General features: G+C 43.3%; 1 protein-coding gene across 2 annotated transcripts in view; it reads right to left on the bottom strand.

Annotated features, from left to right (window-relative positions):
- Positions 1-17,294, bottom strand: part of LOC119962039 (secretin receptor-like) — a 53,436-nt gene extending 36,142 nt beyond the window's left edge. For both annotated transcript variants that reach the window (XR_005459789.1, XM_038789821.1), the window contains exons 1-4: positions 16,999-17,294; positions 16,803-16,884; positions 15,938-16,055; positions 2,677-2,784 (exon numbers count right to left, since the gene is read on the bottom strand). Coding sequence is in view for 1 of the 2 variants with exons in the window: in XM_038789821.1 (XP_038645749.1) it covers positions 2,677-2,784; positions 15,938-16,055; positions 16,803-16,884; positions 16,999-17,033 (343 nt within the window). In the remaining variant the exon portion in view is untranslated. The remainder of the gene's footprint in view (positions 1-2,676; positions 2,785-15,937; positions 16,056-16,802; positions 16,885-16,998) is intronic.
- Between the last annotated feature and the right edge of the window lie 649 nt (positions 17,295-17,943).

Raw genomic sequence — 17,943 nt, 5'->3', positions numbered from 1 at the left:
TCATAAACGCAAAATAATTGCTTAAATGAGCTGACCCCCAGCAATGTCATCTGGGACAAAAGTGCACTCATTATACTAGAGGTATATTGGTATGTTGGTTCCCTAAGTCCGCACAGAAGATCTAACAAATATTGCTAAAGTTCTTGGCCGGGATTCTCCAAGATCCCAGCTAAGTGTTGACGCCGGCGTAAACACCGGAGTGTTTCTTGCCGGCGTCAACGGGCCGTGACAACGAGTGATTTTCATTTTTCATTTCATTCGTGTACCCAAACAGGCGGTGGAGTGTGGCAACGAAGGGATTTTCACAGTCACTTAATTACAGTGTTAATGTAAGCCTACTTGTGACACTAATAAAGATTATTATTATGTCATCAAAATATTTTATTTGAAATTTATGAAATTGGAGAGTCCCCAGTCATCCCTGAAATAAGAACTATCTTGAACGTTTTTTGTGCAATCTAAAGTAAATGAATGAACATAGTTAATCCTCTAACATTCCCCGCATCTCTTTGAGTTATTACAAAAATGTCTGCCATTTAGATTCAGACTTCCACAATTGAAGTGTTCCGAAATAATCTGCAATTCATTATTATCTTTCTTAATTGTTAATTGTCTCTGGGGCTATAGATAAGCAGCAATATTGCTGCCAGAATTTCGAACCATGAGTTCAAGTGGAATTTCTGCCACTAGAACTCTTAGAAATAGTTCCACTGAAATGAGTTCCATCAATCAAGCAGTAGGAATATGTGTAATCAGCCTTGAAAAGCTTGTCAGGGGGAGGAGCAGCAGTTATTCCCAGACTGAGATGAGGATCATATTATCCATAAGTTAGGAATTAACCTGAAAGGTAGACACCAATCCAGGTGTGATCATTGCGGGAGTTTGAGCCCACGTTAGCTAAGTGTAAATGGTGACATGGGGCCAGAAGCTCGCAAGAGTTGGAAAACGAGATTCTCACCGGTGACATTTATTTTTCTGATTTTCTACGCCCCTCCCCGGTGACAAAGAACAAAGAAAAGTACAGCACAGGAACAGGCCTATCGGCCCTCCATGCCTGCGTCGACCATGCTGCCCGTCTAAACTAAAATCTTCTACACTTCCGGGGCCTGCATCTCTCTATGCCCGTCCTATTCATGTATTTGTCAAGATGCCCCTTAAACGTCACTATCATCCCTGCTTCCACCACCTCCTCCGGCAGCGAGTTCCAGGCACTCACTACCCTCCATCTGTGACCACTAGGCCACAGATAGATTTCAACTTTTCCAGTTGAAGATGTAACAAATACTCTTTTTGCCAGGATTAATGTGTTCTCTCTGACCAGAGAGAAGCAGACAGAGTGTACACATGGCATTGCCAGGATGGAGGATGTCCCCATAGGTGAACATAGCTTTGCGGGTGCTGCATTTTACCACTCCTGAATATACAATTGGTGTATGACTGTACATCATCAGCATATCACGCTAGCTGGAGTCATTGATCCAGAGATAGCTTTTGGGAAAAAGGAGCCATCTGCTTTACATCTCCCTGTCGATTTTGCTCTGCAACCTAATCATGTGTGGTGAGGATGGTGAATCTGTGGGACTCATTGCCGCAAAAGGCTGTGGAGGCCAAATCACTCGAGTGTCTTTAAGACAGAGATAGATAGGATCGTGATTAATCAGGAGTTATGGGGAGAAGGCATGAGAATGGGGTTAAGAAACATATCAGCGATGATTGAATGGCAGAGCAGACTCGATGGACTGAAGGTCTAATTCTGTTCCTATATCTTATGGTCTTAAGGTCAGCATATGAACAATGAGAGCTATGCTGCCACCAGTAACATCATGGAGAAGACCACTGGGGTGCTGAAACAATGGCCCTGCTGCTGAGATAACTATGAAGGAGTCCTGCAATATTCATTAGAGCATGTGCCCAATTTCTAATGGTCTGCTGTATTCTCCACAAACTGGCCCTTGTTATCAGGGATCAAGTGAGCAGCTCAATAGGAAGAGGAACGGGGGACAAGGTGGAGGTAGAGATGGAGGAAAAAGTGGGGAAAGAGGAGGAAGAGAAGGAAGGTGAGGTGCAGGAAGAAGCAAGAATTCAAGCAGCATATCCCCTTTCTGGTTGCACTAACTGTGGTCATCTTAGTCTACTTCTAACCCACAGATTATCCTTGAGAATCTCTGCACCTAGAAGGCTTGATGCCAGATTGCATGGGTGGCAACACTCTGGACTGGTTAGCTGATAGGCAGCAGCTAGAAGACTAGTGCAGTTGCAGTGCTGGGATAAGGAATGGTGTCATCTTAAGTCAGGATAAAAGGTTTGTGCTCCACAAAGCCACTCCCAATCTCCAAGGGTAGTGGCTCAACAATCAGGTTGGTAAAGGTTATTTGATTACTTGATGTGGCTTTAAAGGAGCTGTTGTTTTCGGATGATAGTATGTCCTACATGTCTATAATTGAGCCATCGTGGATAATGGCTATTGGAGGTAATCAGTAGAATGTGAAAATGATGTCTAGTTTTGAAGTTTGAATTAAATATACTCTTGACAAGGTTTAAGTTGTAAAGAATCAGCATTTTTCAGAGGAATGTTGCAGCTTGAGTAAAATTTCTCCTGGTGATAATTTTAGCAAAAAATCTGCAGAATACAAAATGAATCTACAGTACTTCCTTTATTGTCATTGTTTTATTTACCTTCCTTATGAGTCAGCATATAGATCACCTTGGGGCAGGGTAGAGCAACAGTCTTTCCCAGAGAGGAGTAGGGCCAGCATGTCAAGTTATCCCACTCTCCGACACAGTCTATTGCAATCAAAATAGAACCAGATAAAATGTTAGAAAATATATTAGAAAAATTACTTAGGTACATTGTCCTTTCTTTCTCAATTTTTCTTACCTGACATGATTTTAACTAATCTTTGTAAAAGGAATTAAAAAACTCCGACATTTAATAATCGTATAGTTTCAGCTCATTAGAAATGTGTACTTAATTGTATTATTACAAAGAACTTGGCACATTGCAAATAACCATTTAATTTTATACTTAAAAGATTATATCATAAATATGGGAATTTATAGTATTGTATGGCATTTGAGCGAAAACTGAAACAGACACTCCAAATAGTCAAAATACATCATACGTGGTTTTAAAAAATAAAATTTGACAATATTTTCATGCACTTCAACTTCTGCAGATAGTTTCATTATTGATTCAGCATTTAAAATAAACGATAAATATCAGAATCTCAAAATATGCAGCAAAAATGTTTTCTGGTACTTTGTCATTTTTAAAATCTGCTTGAGTGTATAAATTTTTACATCTGTGTTGTTCAATTTGTGGCAAATTTCTATGAATTTGTATTTATTCAGTAATTTGTACAGTGCTTTTCTGAATTTCTCTGGATTTAAAAAACTTTAAAAAAAACTTTCCATGGTATTTTAGCGTCTTTGTTGGCAGTCTTTCGGTGGGATTCTCCGACCCTCCCGCCGGGTTGGAGAATCGCGTGGGGGCAGAATCCCGCCCCGCCATACCGACACCGGCTGCTGAATTCTCCGATGCCAGTCTTCGGGCGGGGGCGGGGGCGTCGGTCGGGGGCCATTAGCAGTGGCCCCCCCCAGCAAATCTCCGGGCCCGATGTGCCGAACGGCCACCCGTTTTTGGCCAGTCCCGTCGGCGTGAAATACACATGGTCCAACCCGGCGGGACCTGGCTTGGTGGACGGCTAGCGGAGTCCTCAGGGAGGTGCGGGGTGAACCGGCCCCGGGGGGGGGGGGGGGGCACCGTGGTCTAGCCCGCGATCGGGGCCCACCGATCTGTGGGCGGGTCTGTGCCGTGGGGCACTCTTTCCCTCCGTGCCGGCCTCAGTAGGGCTCTGCCATGGCCGGCGCGGAGATGAAACCCCATGCGCATGCGCAGGAAACACGCTGGTGGTTCTGTGAATGCGCCAGAATACGCCAGCCATTCTGCCCATGCGCCAAGTCGTGCCCATGGCGGCCCTTCGGTGCCGGCTTGCGCGGCACTGGCCTAGCCCCCGGAAGTGCGGAGGATTCCGCAACTTACGGGCGGCCCGACGCTGGAGTGGTTCGCGTCGCTCTTGGTGCCGGCATCGGGCCGTCCCGCCAATTGCGGGAGAATCCTGGCCTATTTATCTTTGAATCAGTGGTTTGCCCGTTCGAGCTTATCCCTGGAAAAACAAGTCTCCCATTGTCCTTGCCAAAACAGCTCCTTCAACACATCTGACCAGAACCAAATGAACTGGCCATTCACCTCATCCTTTTTGTTGGATTTTGTTTTGTGTTAAATGGCTGCTGTGTATACTTACCCGACATGGTAACTGCGCTTCAAAGTAAATATATGAAGTGCTTTGAGCTATGTCTGAGAGTTTTTCTTTTCCAAGCTCGATAGCAGTCCTTGCTTGATACAGGGAGCTATTTCACCACTCTCTTAATGAATGGGTGTTTGTCTTTCTGTTTAAAAGATTAAAGAACAGTACAGGTTGGATTCCTGTGAATGTTCAAGGTGAATGTTTGATCAATAAGGCATGTAAACAAGATGACAGACCCCATCAATAGGAGGAGAATGCATTGCCCTTTGCCATTGAGCCACTGGGACACTCCATCGGATGGAATTTAATCTGAAAGGTAGAAAAGTTACGTATAGCCTCTTTTTCCAATCTTGCATGTGTATTCCTGTAATTCCTGGAGGCGATAAATATTTTATTCCTACCGTGTCACAATGTTTAATTTGATTTTGTTGTTTATTTGAAGCTTCTTCTCCTCCAAACCACATATAAACATATGTTAAACTCCTGTTTAAGTGGTGTTTTGGAAAACAACTAAACAGGTTGCTGGAAGAGAAATTGCGATGATTTGTATTCTAACTGTTTAAGCTGAATACATGATTAGAAGGTGTTCCCCGCTGGTAGTATTTAAATGATAATTTATTGGTTTTGTGCCTGTATTGTGTATCATACTGTATAATGTATTTAGTAATCTCTAGTGTTCACAAAGGAAGGTCAATATTAATTAATTGAATTTATTTTATCTATATTTATTTAATGCATATATTGTGAATTGAATGAATTGAGGATACACAATTCAACTACAGTACTAGGCAAATGGATGGATAAATATTCTTATATCAACATCACAGCTCATTGTTTAGTTCTATCTGAAAATCTTCCATTCTTTACTCTGTATGGTTCAGTGGTTCACAGATCAATGGAAACTAGTGTCCCAGTTGTAAAACCTTCAATCAATCCCTTCCTGTATGCACTCATTGGACTCCCTTTATGATATTTTCAAAACTGTTATTTCTAGTTCAGCTAGTGTAAATAATGTTGACAGAAACCTGTTAATTAAATACATAATCACTTCCAAATAGGGTGTAGCAGAGCCTTCTGAATGGGGGTGAATGCTGCTGGCAGCAAAAGTACTTTTGAGGGCTGGATTTTACATTTGGTGTGGAGGATCCATTGGCGGTGGTGGGGCAAGGGGAGGCTGGCTGCTGGAGGGTGAGGGATTTCAGGCATTGGGGTGAAGTGGTTGGGATGGGGAGGGGAGGTTAAATGTAAGGACTTTTGCAGCTTGTGCAGTGTCCCCTATTGAAACAGGGGCCTATAAAGGTTGCAATTCTGCAATTTCCTAGGCCATCCATGGCCCAAGCTGTGTGACCTGCTGGGTTTCCGATCTGTCACCTGCCTCAACCCTCCATGCATGAAATAGAAGTGGAGGCCGCAAGTGGCCCTTAGGTGACCACTAATTGACCACTTAAGGGCTTCAGGTGGATGGGTGGGTTACCTTGTGCCTTCCCTGCCATTCATGGAATTGTGACAGGATCGGAGGTAAATGAGTAGGCAGCAGAAAAGTACCCATGGGACTTTACAGGCACCCTGCTCCCAACCCACACCTTCAAAGCCTCGGGAAGGCTGGGCTCTGTGAACAGACAATGGCAGGAGTCTAGGACAGTGGTAATTGAAGGTAGGAGGTCATGTGATAGTGTCTCCCAGAATATGTCTAGCCAGGATTGACAACCCTAAGACAACTGCTAATTAAGACAGCAGCTATAAAGTATAGGCTTTTGCTTCACTGAAATTTCTGCCTCACTTTCTTACAAAAAATGAACCAAGTCACAAGATCTCAGAATCCTCTATTCTGTTCTAACTTTACCGTGCAATGCACAATGGTAAGACCAATCTCCATTTGAAAGCCTCGTTTATTTTCATTTACACATTGGGTTCTAACAATAGTCATTTTCACCAGGAGAAGGCATTTGACACAACATCACACACCTACATGATGGATGTTCTCTCCAAATTGGGGTTTGGGAAGGGGATCTGCGATTGGATCCAACTGCCATCATGGAAACTGGATCGAAGAGGGGCAGAAATGGTTGTTGGAGGTTCCTGGTTATAGATGTTTCAATAAGATTAGGGAGGGTGGTAAAAGAGGTGGGGGGTTGCATAATTAATTAGAAATAGTATAACAGCTGCAGAAAGGCAGTTCGTGGAGGATCTGCCTACTGAGGTAGTATGGGTTGAAGTCAGAAATAGGAAAGGAGCAGTCACCTTGTTGGGAGTTTTCCATAGGCCCCCCAATAGCAGCAGAGATGTAGAGGAACAAATTGGGAAACAGATTTTGGAAAGGTGCAGAAGTCACAGGGTAGTAGTCATGGGTGACTTCAACTTCCCAAACATTGAGTGGAAACTCTTTAGATCAAATAGTTTGGATGGGGTGGTGTTTGTGCAGTGTGTACAATAAGATTTTCTAACACAGTATGTAGATTGTCCGACCAGAAGGGAGGCCATATTGGATTTGGTACTTGGTAATGAACCAGGGCAAGTGATAGATTTGTTAGTGGGGGAGAATTTTGGGAACAGTGACCACAATTCTGTGACTTTCACTTTAGTAATGGAGAGGGATAGGTGCGTGCAACAGGGCAAGGTTTACAATTGGGGGAAGGGTAAATACGATGCTGTCAGACAAGAACTGAAGTGCATAAGTTGGGAACATAGGCTGTCAGGGAAGGACACAATTGAAATGTGACAGGAACAGATACAACGTGTCCTTGATATGTATGTCCCTGTCAGGCAGGGAAGAGATGGTCGAGTGAGGGAACCATGGTCGACAAGAGAGGTTGAATGTCTTGTTAAGAGGAAGATGGATACTTATGTAAGGCTGAGGAAACAAGGTTCAGACAGGGCGCTTGAGGGATACAAGATAGCCAGGAGGGAACTGAAGAAAGGGATTAGGAGAGCTAAGAGAGGGCATGAAAAATCTTTGGCGGGTAGAATCAAGGAAAATCCCAAGGCCATTTACCCATATGTGAGAAGTATGAGAATGACTACAGCGAGGGTGGGTCTGATCAAGGACAGTAGCGGGAGATTGTGTATTGAGTCAGAAGAGATAGGTGAGGTCTTGATTGAGTACTGTTCTTCAGTATTTACGAATGAGAGGGGCCATATTGTTGGAGAGGACAGTGTGAAACAGACTGGTAAGCTCAAGGAGATACTTGTTAGGAAGGAAGATGTATTGGACATTTTGAAAAAATGAGGATGGACAAGTCCCCCGGGCCTGATGGGATATATCCAAGGATTCTATGGGAAACAAGAGATGAAATTGCAGAGCCATTGGTAATGATCTTTTCGTCCTCGCTGTCAACAGGGGTGGTACCAGGGGATTGGAGAGTGGCAAATGTCATGCCCCTGTTCAAAAAAGGGAATAGGGATAACCCTGGGAATTACAGGCCAGTTAGTCTTACTTCGGTGGTAGGCAAAGTAATGGAAAGGGTACTGAGGGATAGGATTTCTGAGCATCTGGAAAGCCACTGCTTGATTAGGGATAGTCAGCACGGATTTGTGAGGAGTAGGTCTTGCCTCACAAGTCTTACTGAATTCTTTGAGGAGGTGACCAAGCATGTGGATGAAGGTAAAGAAGTGGATGTGGTGTACATGGATTTTAGTAAGGCCTTTGATAAGGTTCCCCATGGTAGGCTTATGCAGAAAGTAAGGAGGCATGGGATAGTGGGAAATTTGGCCAGTTGGATAACGAACTGGCTAACCAATAGAAGACAGAGAGTGGTGGTGGATGGCAAATATTCAGCCTGGAGCCCAGTTACCAGTGGCATACCACAGGGATCAGTTCTGGGTCCTCTGCTGTTTGTGATTTTCATTAATGACTTGGATGAGGGAGTTGAAGGGTGGGTCAGTAAATTTGCAGACGATACCAAGATTGGTGAAGTTGTGGATAGTGAGGAGGGCTGTTGTCGGCTGAAAAGAGACATAGATTGGATGCAGAGCTGGGCTGAGAAGTGACAGATGGAGTTTAATCCTGAAAAGTGTGAGGTTGTCCATTTTGGAAGGACAAATATAAATGCGGAATACAGGGTTAACGGTAGGGTTCTTGGCAATGTGGAGGAGCAGAGAGATCTTGGGGTCTATGTTCATAGATCTTTGAAAGTTGCCACTCAAGTGGATAGAGCTGTGAAGAAGGCCATGTTTGGAGTACAGTGTGCAGTTCTGGTCACCTCATTTCAGGAAGGATGTGGAAGCTTTGGAAAAGGTGCAAAGGAGATTTACCAGGATGTTGCCTAGAATGGAGAGTACGTCTTATGAGGAAAGGTTGAGGGTGCTCGGCCCTTTCTCATTAGAACGGTGAAGGATGAGGGGCGACTTGATAGAGGATTATAAGATGATCAGGGGAATAGATAGAGTAGACAGTCAGAGACTTTCTCCCCGGGTGGAACAAACCATTACAAGGGGACATAAATTTAAGGTGAATGGTGGAAGATATAGGGGGGATGTCAGACGTAGGTTCTTTACCCAGAGTGTAGTGGGGGCATGGAATGCACTGCCTATGGAAGTAGTTGAGTCGGAAACATTAAGGACCTTCAAGCGGCAATTGGATAGGTACATGGATTACGGTAGAATGATGGGGTGTGGATTAATTTGTTCTTAATCTAGGACAAAAGTTCGGCACAACATCGTGGGCTGAAAGGCCTGTTCTGTGCTGTATTTTGCTATGTTCTATGTTGTATGTTAAGAGGAGTGATGATCCCAGGCAATGGAGAGACTCAAGTCAAAGCCTCCCTGGACATAAACGATATCACCGCATGGTGGCACAGTGGTTAACACCACTGCCTCACAGTCCAGGCACCTGGGTTCAATTCCAGCCTCGGGTGACTGTTTGTGTGGAGTTTGCACATTTTCCCCGTGTCTGCGTGGGTTTCCTCCGGATGCTCCGGTTTCCTCCCACAGTCCAAAGATGTGCAGTTTAGGTGGATTGGCCATGCTAAATTGCCCCTTAATGCCCAAAAGATTAGGTGGGGTTACTGGGATTGGGTGGAGGCGTGGGTTTAAGGAGGTTGCTCCTTCCCAGGGCAAATGCAGACTAGATGGGTCAAATGGTCCTCCTTCCGCACTGTATGTTCTATGATTCTGCTTGGATCTGCTGTCGGTGAGCAGGCTGATCAATATCTGCAACCAGCTCGAACTTGCCTTGGGTGCCAATGGAACGTGTGGCAAGAGCAAGACCATGATCTTTGGGAATTGGGCTGACTGATCCCTTTTCTCCTTCACCATCACATCAGATGGCCTGAAGATACTGGTGTTATGGTTTGGAGAGACTGGGGCATGTGTTTGAACCTGGAAGGAGCGAGTAGGTATAATGAAACTATATCTGGGTATGTGGGAGTGATGCTCACTCTTTATTGCAGGTAGCAACCTACTCATCAGATGTGAGCCACTGTTGGTGTTACTATGCACGATGCAAGTCTGACCCATTCCTCACTCCTGCACTCCATTTTCCACGAGCCATTTTCCACTTCATGTGGGCGTCAGAAATGGACCACGTTCACAGTGACATGATGAACAAAGTTCAAGATAAGGAGAGAAATAATGTGCCCAGCATCATTCGAATTTTGATGCCCAGCTTTGTGTGTGACTGCATCAAGCTTGGAAAACAAACATCAAGTCTCACGATGTGCTGAGGTTCTACTTGTCACTGGTGTTGTGAAGGATGGGTCTGGTGATGCTGCCGGAGATATTCTCTAAGTAGTTGGTCCATGCCATACCACCTATCTCTTGTGGAAAAATATATGCAGAGATCACCTTTGACCACAAGTCCATCAGGCAGTGGTCTGCAAGTAATATCCTGGAGGCCCTTTGGGAAAAGGAGATGGTGGATCCTGTGGGATGGTTCCCTGAGCAGGCTGTCTGTTATTTGAAAGAATCCCTCATCACTAGAACTTTCAAACAAGCATCAAGACCAAGCTTGGCTGGTGGTGAGAAAGGCCCTCCCCATCAGGTCATTCCTACATGCCCGAAGTCTCATCACATCCGCACGTTGCCCTTTGAGGTGACTGGTGGGGAAGAAACCGTGGCCACCTCCTTGTGGAATGAGCTTTTGCAAAGAAGGTCTGGAGAGAGATGAGGTGATTTTTGTTGAGGTTCGTCCTGAGCAGCCCTGTGACGCAGGACTCTGCGCTCTCCAGACTGTTCCCAGGGAAACATACAGAAACAAACATCTGTTGTTGCTGGAGGGTCATTGGCTCAGTGAAAGACACTGTTTGGTCTGCTGAAACTTGTTGATCTTCCAGTGCAAGAATTATCACCAACCAAGTGTTGCAGGTTGGCACATTCCAAAGCTCAGGTCTACATGCTGAGGGACGCACTAAAGCTTGGGGAAGCCATCGCAGAGGCGCAATGGGGGAAGGTCACTGTCTAAGACCTTTCAGCCATAGTGAGCTGGGGGGGCCTGGGAATTGTATAGAACCCCTTCGGGCCATATGACTCACATTGAATGCGTACAGCGAATATTATATGTATCAGAATTGAATGCAAGCACTTCAGAATGCAACTTGATCTATGTAGACAAGTTAAATACCTTTGTACCATTCATAATGACTATTTTGAAATGTCTATTGTTTATTTGACTCTACTGAATCACCTCAGAGTGAAACATGGTGTATGTAGAAAACCTGTATCTTCTTGCTCTTCGTGTGGTGACCACATTGAAATGCTTGTAATGGTCTTTCAGATATTTTATGAATAAAGTATATTTTTGCAACAAAAAAAGTTCTCAACAGCATCTCAAACTGGCGAAGTGGAGATTTCACAGCCACAAGCAGGAAAGCAAGTGATCTTTCAATGATTTGATTTGATTTGATTTATTATTTGAAGGAAGGAGAGACTGCAGAATGTAATGTTACAGTTATAGCAAGGTGTAGAGAAAAGATCAACTTAATACGAGACATTTGGTTGAATGTGTCATGGATCTATTAAATTTGCCTGCCACCTGGTGGTTTACCAATAAGCCAACATCTGACTATCTCTTCAACTGTAGCTGGTTGTTGTCAAATACCACTGTAAATCTTCTGTTGACACCCAAAGGCTGATTCCCTCCCGGCTCCAGATGATCATGGGGCTAATTTACAGGAGGTCACGGGGGTAAATCACCCTATAAATTACCTGCGGTAATTCCTATGAATTAACCTTCTATAAACTCGTGCCTTCCCCCACGGGCCTACTGCTCTCCCTCACTCGATCCTGCGCGGTTTGCGGACAGTAAATGGAGCTGGAGGTACAGGGAAGGTGATAGGAAGATAAGTGCAAAAAGGTGAAGTGCTGAGGAAATCTTTGCTATGATACATGCAAGAGAGAAAAGCAGTAAACCGAGACATATTTAGAACAAATAGTCGGGACTCCAGGCCAAATGAAAAACACGACAGTCCTGCCCAAACCGAGACATCTGGTGACCATAACTATTGTATCAATCTTGGTATTACTGTTACTTTCACACATTTTCTTTTCTGCTATCGGTACTCGTTCAGGTTCTTTTTTGAGGCAATATCTAGAAACCACTAGATGGCAACAGTAACTTGGCATGTTGCCTGTACAGGGGATTATAAAGTGGTTTCAAATGAACATTTTACAAATGTAACTTTTGTATGCATTTATATATTGGCCTCCAACTGTGACTTTATATTCTAATATACATACAGATAATAACATGCTTGGTCATGTACGTAGAGAAGTCATCAGATAAAGACTGCCTGTAAGATTTGAATATGGTATGAGAATTCTTCATCAAGATGGAGATTGACATAATTGATTCTGAGACTAGGATCCTGGATCTTAATAAAGGAAATTACATTGGTATGATGTGGAAGTTGATTATGATGGACTGGGACATGTTACTTAAATGGATGACAGTGCATAGGCAATGGCAAACATTCAAAGAGCGCCTGGTTGAACTGCAACAATTATTTATTCCTGTCTGGTGCAAAAGTAAAATGGTGAATGTGACCAAACCATGGCTTACAATGGAAATTAGTGATCATATTAAATCCAAAGAAGAGGCATACAAATTGGCTAGTATAAACAACAGACCTGAGGATTGGGAACAGTTTAGAATTCAGCAAATACGGACAAAGGGATTGATTAAGAAGGGGAAAATAGAGTTTGAGAGTAAGCTTGTGGTGAATGTAGACAATGACTGTCAAAGATTCTATAGGTATGTAAAGAGAAAAAGAGTGAAGACATCCCTTACAATCAGAAACAGGGGAATTTATAATGGGGAACAAAAAAATGTCTGACCAACTAAATACATGCTTTGGTTCTGTCTACACATAGGAGGACACAAATAGCATTAGTGAGAGGGAGGAACTAAAATAAATCAATATTAGTAGGGAAATGATGTTGGGGGAAATTAATGCGATTGAAGCCCCACGCCACGTTAATCTACATCCCAGAGTACTTAAGGAAGTGGTCCAGGAAATAGTGGATGCATTGGTGAGCATCTTCCAAGATTCTATAGACTCTAGAACAGTTCCTGAAGATTGGAGCATAGCTACTGTAACCCCAACACTTAAGAAGGGAGGTAGAGAGAAAACAGGGAATTACAGACCAGTCAGCCCGAGGTACGTAGTGAGAAAAATGCCAGAGTCCATTCTAAAATGTTTAATAGGAAAGCACTTGAAAACGTGGCAGAATCAAACCGAGTCAGCATAGATTTACAAAAGGAAAATCATGCTTGAAATATCTACTGGAACCCTCCAAGAATGTAACAAGTAGAGTTGATGAGGAGGAGCTATTGGATGTGGTTTATTTGGACTTTCAGAAGGCTTTTGACAAAGTTCCACAAAGAGATTAGTGTGTAAAATTAAAGTGTATGAAATTGGGAGTAGTGTATTGAGATGGATAGAAAATTGGCTGGCAGGCAGGAAACAAAGAGTAGGAATTAACGGGTCTTTTTCCAAGTGGCAGGCAGTAACTAGTGGGGTGCCACAGATATCCGTGTTGGGACTCCAGCTATTCACAATGTAATTAATTATTTAGATGAGGGAAATAAATGTAATATCTCCAAATTTGTAGATGACAGAAAGCTGGGTGGGAGGGTGAGCTGTGAGGAGGATGCAGAGATGCTTCAGTGTTATTTCAACACGCTGAATGAGTGGGCAAATGCATGGCAGATAATATGGATAAATGTGAGGTTATCCACTTTGGTAGAAAAAACAGGAAGGCAGATTATTTTCTCAATGGCTATAAATTGAGAGAGGGAACTGTGCAATGAGATCTGGGTGTCCTTGTACACTAATCGCTGAAGGTAAGCATGCAGGTGCAGCAGGCATTAAAGAAGGCAAATGGTATATTTCCCTTCATAGTGAGAGAATTTGAGTACAGGAGCAGGGATGTCTTGCTGAAATTATATAGTGCCCTGGATAGTCCACAACTGGAATACCGTAGGCAGTTTTTGTCCCTTTTTCTGAGGAAGGATGTTCTTGCTATAGAGGAAGTGCATTTAAGCTTTGCCAGGCTGATTCTTGGGATGGCAGGACCAACGTATGAGCAGAGATTGAGTCAGTTAGGATTGCATTTGCTGGAGTTCAGAAGAATGAGGGTGGATCTTATAGAATCATAGAATTTACAATGCAGAAGGAGGCCATTCAGCCTCTTAATTAAATCCATCAATACATCAGTATGTTCCCCCTTTGCTGAATGTAGTAATTCCTTAAATGATTCCAGAGTTTTTCTTCCACTCCCCTATCACGATATCTAATCCAATCTCTGTGTGAGAGGAATTTCCTGATAGCTGTTCTAAAGTATTTTTTTACTAGATTCAACCTGTGACTTGTCCACCTCCGACTGTTTATTCCTCCCACAGTCCAAAGATGTGCTGGTTAGGTGGATTAGCTATGCTAAATTGCTCCTTAGTGTCCAAAACGTTATGTGGGGTTACTGGGTTATAAGGTGAGGCGTGGGTTTAGGTAGGGTGCTCTTTCCAAGGGCCGGTGCAAGCTCGATGGGCCAAATGGCCACCTTCTGCACTGTAAATCCTCTGTCCATGTTGAAAATGAGCGAATCTGAACTATTTCAATGCACAGTTAGCTACTTCCAAACCAGTCATAAATACATCTGCTGCTATCTTCATATCTGCAATGTTTTTACACTTATAGAATCATAGAATTTACAGTTCAGGGGGAGGCTATTCGGCCCACCGGCTCTTGGAAAGAACACCCTGCCCAAGCCCACACCTCCACCCTATCCCCGTAACACTACCCAACCATTTTGGACAATTTAGGACAATTTAAGGATAATTTAGCATAGCCAATCCACCTAACCTGCACATCTTTGGACTGTGGGAAGAAACCAGACAGCCAGAGGAAACCCCCGCAGGCACGGGGAGAATGTGCAGACTTCGCACAGACAGTGACCCATCCCGGGAATCGAACCTGGCACCCTGCAGCTGTGAAACAACTGTGCTAACCTATAATGTGCCTGAATAATGTTTCAAAAACATTGTTTAGCCCTCATATATATTGTTTAGCTCATTCTGCAGTTTCTGACTTGCCTTTCAATTCACCTGTTCACCCTAGTTTTATTTACAAATGTAACTCATTTGTCATAAATTTCAGAATAAAGTTGTAATGTAAATTAGTTGCGTTTCCAACACTGAGCTCTATTGTTCAGTGAATTAGGTTTCAGTTTAATGCCTGATCTAAAGGAGAACTGCCTCCAACAGTGCAATACTGTCTTAGTGCCATACCAAAGTGTCAGCCTATATTATGCAATCAAACCTCAACACTCTGACCAAGAGACAAGATTGCCACCAACGGTGTCAAGCCAGAGTGTCTAGCAGCTGAAATAATGGTGGCAAATAATTGATGCAGAACTATTCCTCATATCAAAACGTCATATATCTTGAAACATGTAAATGCTTATGTCAAATATCTATAATTAAGCAAATAATTCCTGAAAACTAAAGCTACCATAAGAAATTATAAAGAAACTGAAGATAATATAAAACGTACCACACTAAGATGGACAGCAGATTTCTCATGAAATTTAGTTTATACTTTGGAACAATATATTTTCATCTTATAATTACTGTTCCTTTGAAAATTGAAGATGTTTGCAGCACCACGTGTATGTTACTTGCTCCAATCCGCATCTCCATTCAGAACCACGAGTGGCTTTTGAATAAGATATGAACCATATGCTGAGGCGTTTTGCAATGCTTGTGCTATCAGTAATCTAATTTTTAAAATCGTCCGGTTGAAGTTATATCATGAGATTCCTGCATTTGAATCCTTAACATATTCATTTGGAATGGATGCGTTGATAGGTTGAAATAAATGAGCGCCGAAGCTAAAATAGCGACAAGAGGAATTTCAAGCAAATGCATTGTGTATTGTATGTTGTATGTTGCCTAAGTTCAGGTGATCATTAAATTTTAACGAGAAAAAAAATCACTGCTGCCCTACATTTTCTATTTGGTTCCCGTGTCATTAATGGAGCACCACTGGATGTATATAGAATGCTGTGTCCTGGATATTTTGGGTTTTAAAAAAAACGAAGATCCCAGGAGAAGTGAGTGTACCTTGTAATTCTCAATCCTGGTCAAGCATTTGATCCACTTGCCCTAATGGTCCGGCTCCATTCCGTGCCGGCAGTCTTACCTGCTTGGAACGCTTGCAACCCGGAATCGACTTGATCGTTTGCCAACATCTCAAGGCAAAGCTCTTCCTCTTTTCTCAAGATATTCGGTACATCGCATTCGGCTGGATTGCTTTTGACCTGAAGAAATGTACATAAATGCACAAATACATTTGTCATCTCGAAATTCTTTGCTCAGGATCCTGACGTTTTGACATTTCATCGTTGTCATTGCGGGATTTATATTTCTCCCCATGCTTTACTGGATGTATTCTGAAATGTCTGCATGAGCAGTTGCTGTTTATCTTGGCCATTGTACATACATTTTTAATTCTACACTAAAAAAAATAACGGTTTAAAAAAATGGCAGCATTGGAGTAGAGTGAACTGGGTGTTGCATTATTATGAACGAAATAACTTCAAGTAAGTGGCTTGATCAGAAAGAGCAACAGAATGGATCAGTTTGAAGCAATGGTATGATGGCTTGGCTTAGGCATCTCTTAGTTTTAACAGTATGGCCGTGGCGTTCTCAAATTAACGTTATTGTTAAGATTACGGTGCACAGTGAATTAAGATTCTCAAAATAGCCCCTTTTGGACTCGGCAGGTCTGGCAGCATCTGTGGAGAGAAACGGTCGACTGTTCGAGTCCACATGCCTTCTTCAGAGCACGTCGGGTGGTCTTTACTGTAAAAGGAACTTAAACCCATCGGGAAGCCAACCTCCATGCCCGGTGGATGCAGAGGTAGAACACCTGTGCAAATGTACGAAATGGTCTGGGTATTGAAATAACATCGATCTAATATCCTAACCCTTTCTTTCGTGTTAATTTGTAGTCATAAAAATCCATTCGACGTACACCTAAAATGAGGATGAAACGATTTACTTACGATTACGATGGTGTCCAGATAAATTAAAATCAGGAGGATCCTCATAACGTGGGTACGTTCCAGTAGCTGTGCTCCTGCCGCCCTGCACATCATTGGAACAAAGTTCAGAAATTTGCCAATTGAAACGACAGGGTTTTTTTGGGGGGGGGGGGGGGGGGGGGGTGATTGATCAATGACTGGTATATTCTGATCTTACCATTCCATGGAAAAACAATAACCTGATTTTACCATTCCATGGAAAATCAACAACCTGCTGCTGGGCGCTGGGCATGTGCAGCAAAGCCTTCCTCACACCAGCGAGCTCTCAATAACCCTGGTTACAACCATTTGCTGCTGCCGCCGCCAATCGCGGTTCGATCAATTCACCCAATCACTTGTGACATTTGAAGATCTTAACGGGGATTGGTGCAAGTCACTGGTCGCACGGTTAAAGGAAAGTCGAAGGACTTAACGACTGCAAAAGCTGAGAATGTCTGCATCATTTTGGAACTTGACCAGAATTGGCTGGGAGTCACCCCCCCCCCCCCCCCCCCAACTGCTGGCTCGAGAGCGCGTTGGGAGCAGATTCAGCGCCGGCGATGTCCGAGCTGTTGCTGAAACGGTGAGGAGTCCGGCTCCTGGCCAGGCTCTCTGCCTGACTTGCAGGATGATCCTTTTGTTTTGGCTGCTGCTGTGGAGACTCCGCCGGCAACCGTTCATTTGTCAGTTGCTCATTTTCCTTTCCTCACGGACAAATGAATAATAAACGGGAGGAAGGCACGCCGCCCAGGACAAGTTCTCGTCAGTTTATATACTGGGGATGTACATACTGTACCTCTCAGCATCTTAATCTCGGAAATATGCGGGGGAATTATAATTTGTTTATGACTAAAGGAGTAAAGTCGAGTTTATTTTGATTCACATTATCCATTAGTTACCATGGCCATCGGAGTTATAACATTTCAATACATTTCATACTGTGTCGTTTTACTTGTAATATTTTCAAGGATTAATGAAGGTGACATCTGTGTTTTATACCTGTTAGATAAAATCAAGCACGTTGTGTAGAGCATAAACATAAACATATTTGCCATGCGGGACTCCATCTTCATGCTATGGTCGCTCTGGCACACTGTGCAAGATTCAGAGAGTGTTAGAACCA

The sequence above is a fragment of the Scyliorhinus canicula genome, chromosome 2 (genome assembly GCF_902713615.1).
Source record: "Scyliorhinus canicula chromosome 2, sScyCan1.1, whole genome shotgun sequence".
Lineage (NCBI taxonomy): Eukaryota > Metazoa > Chordata > Chondrichthyes > Carcharhiniformes > Scyliorhinidae > Scyliorhinus > Scyliorhinus canicula.
Note: the sequence above shows the minus strand (reverse complement) of the source record. Positions and strands in the feature narration are given on the sequence as shown.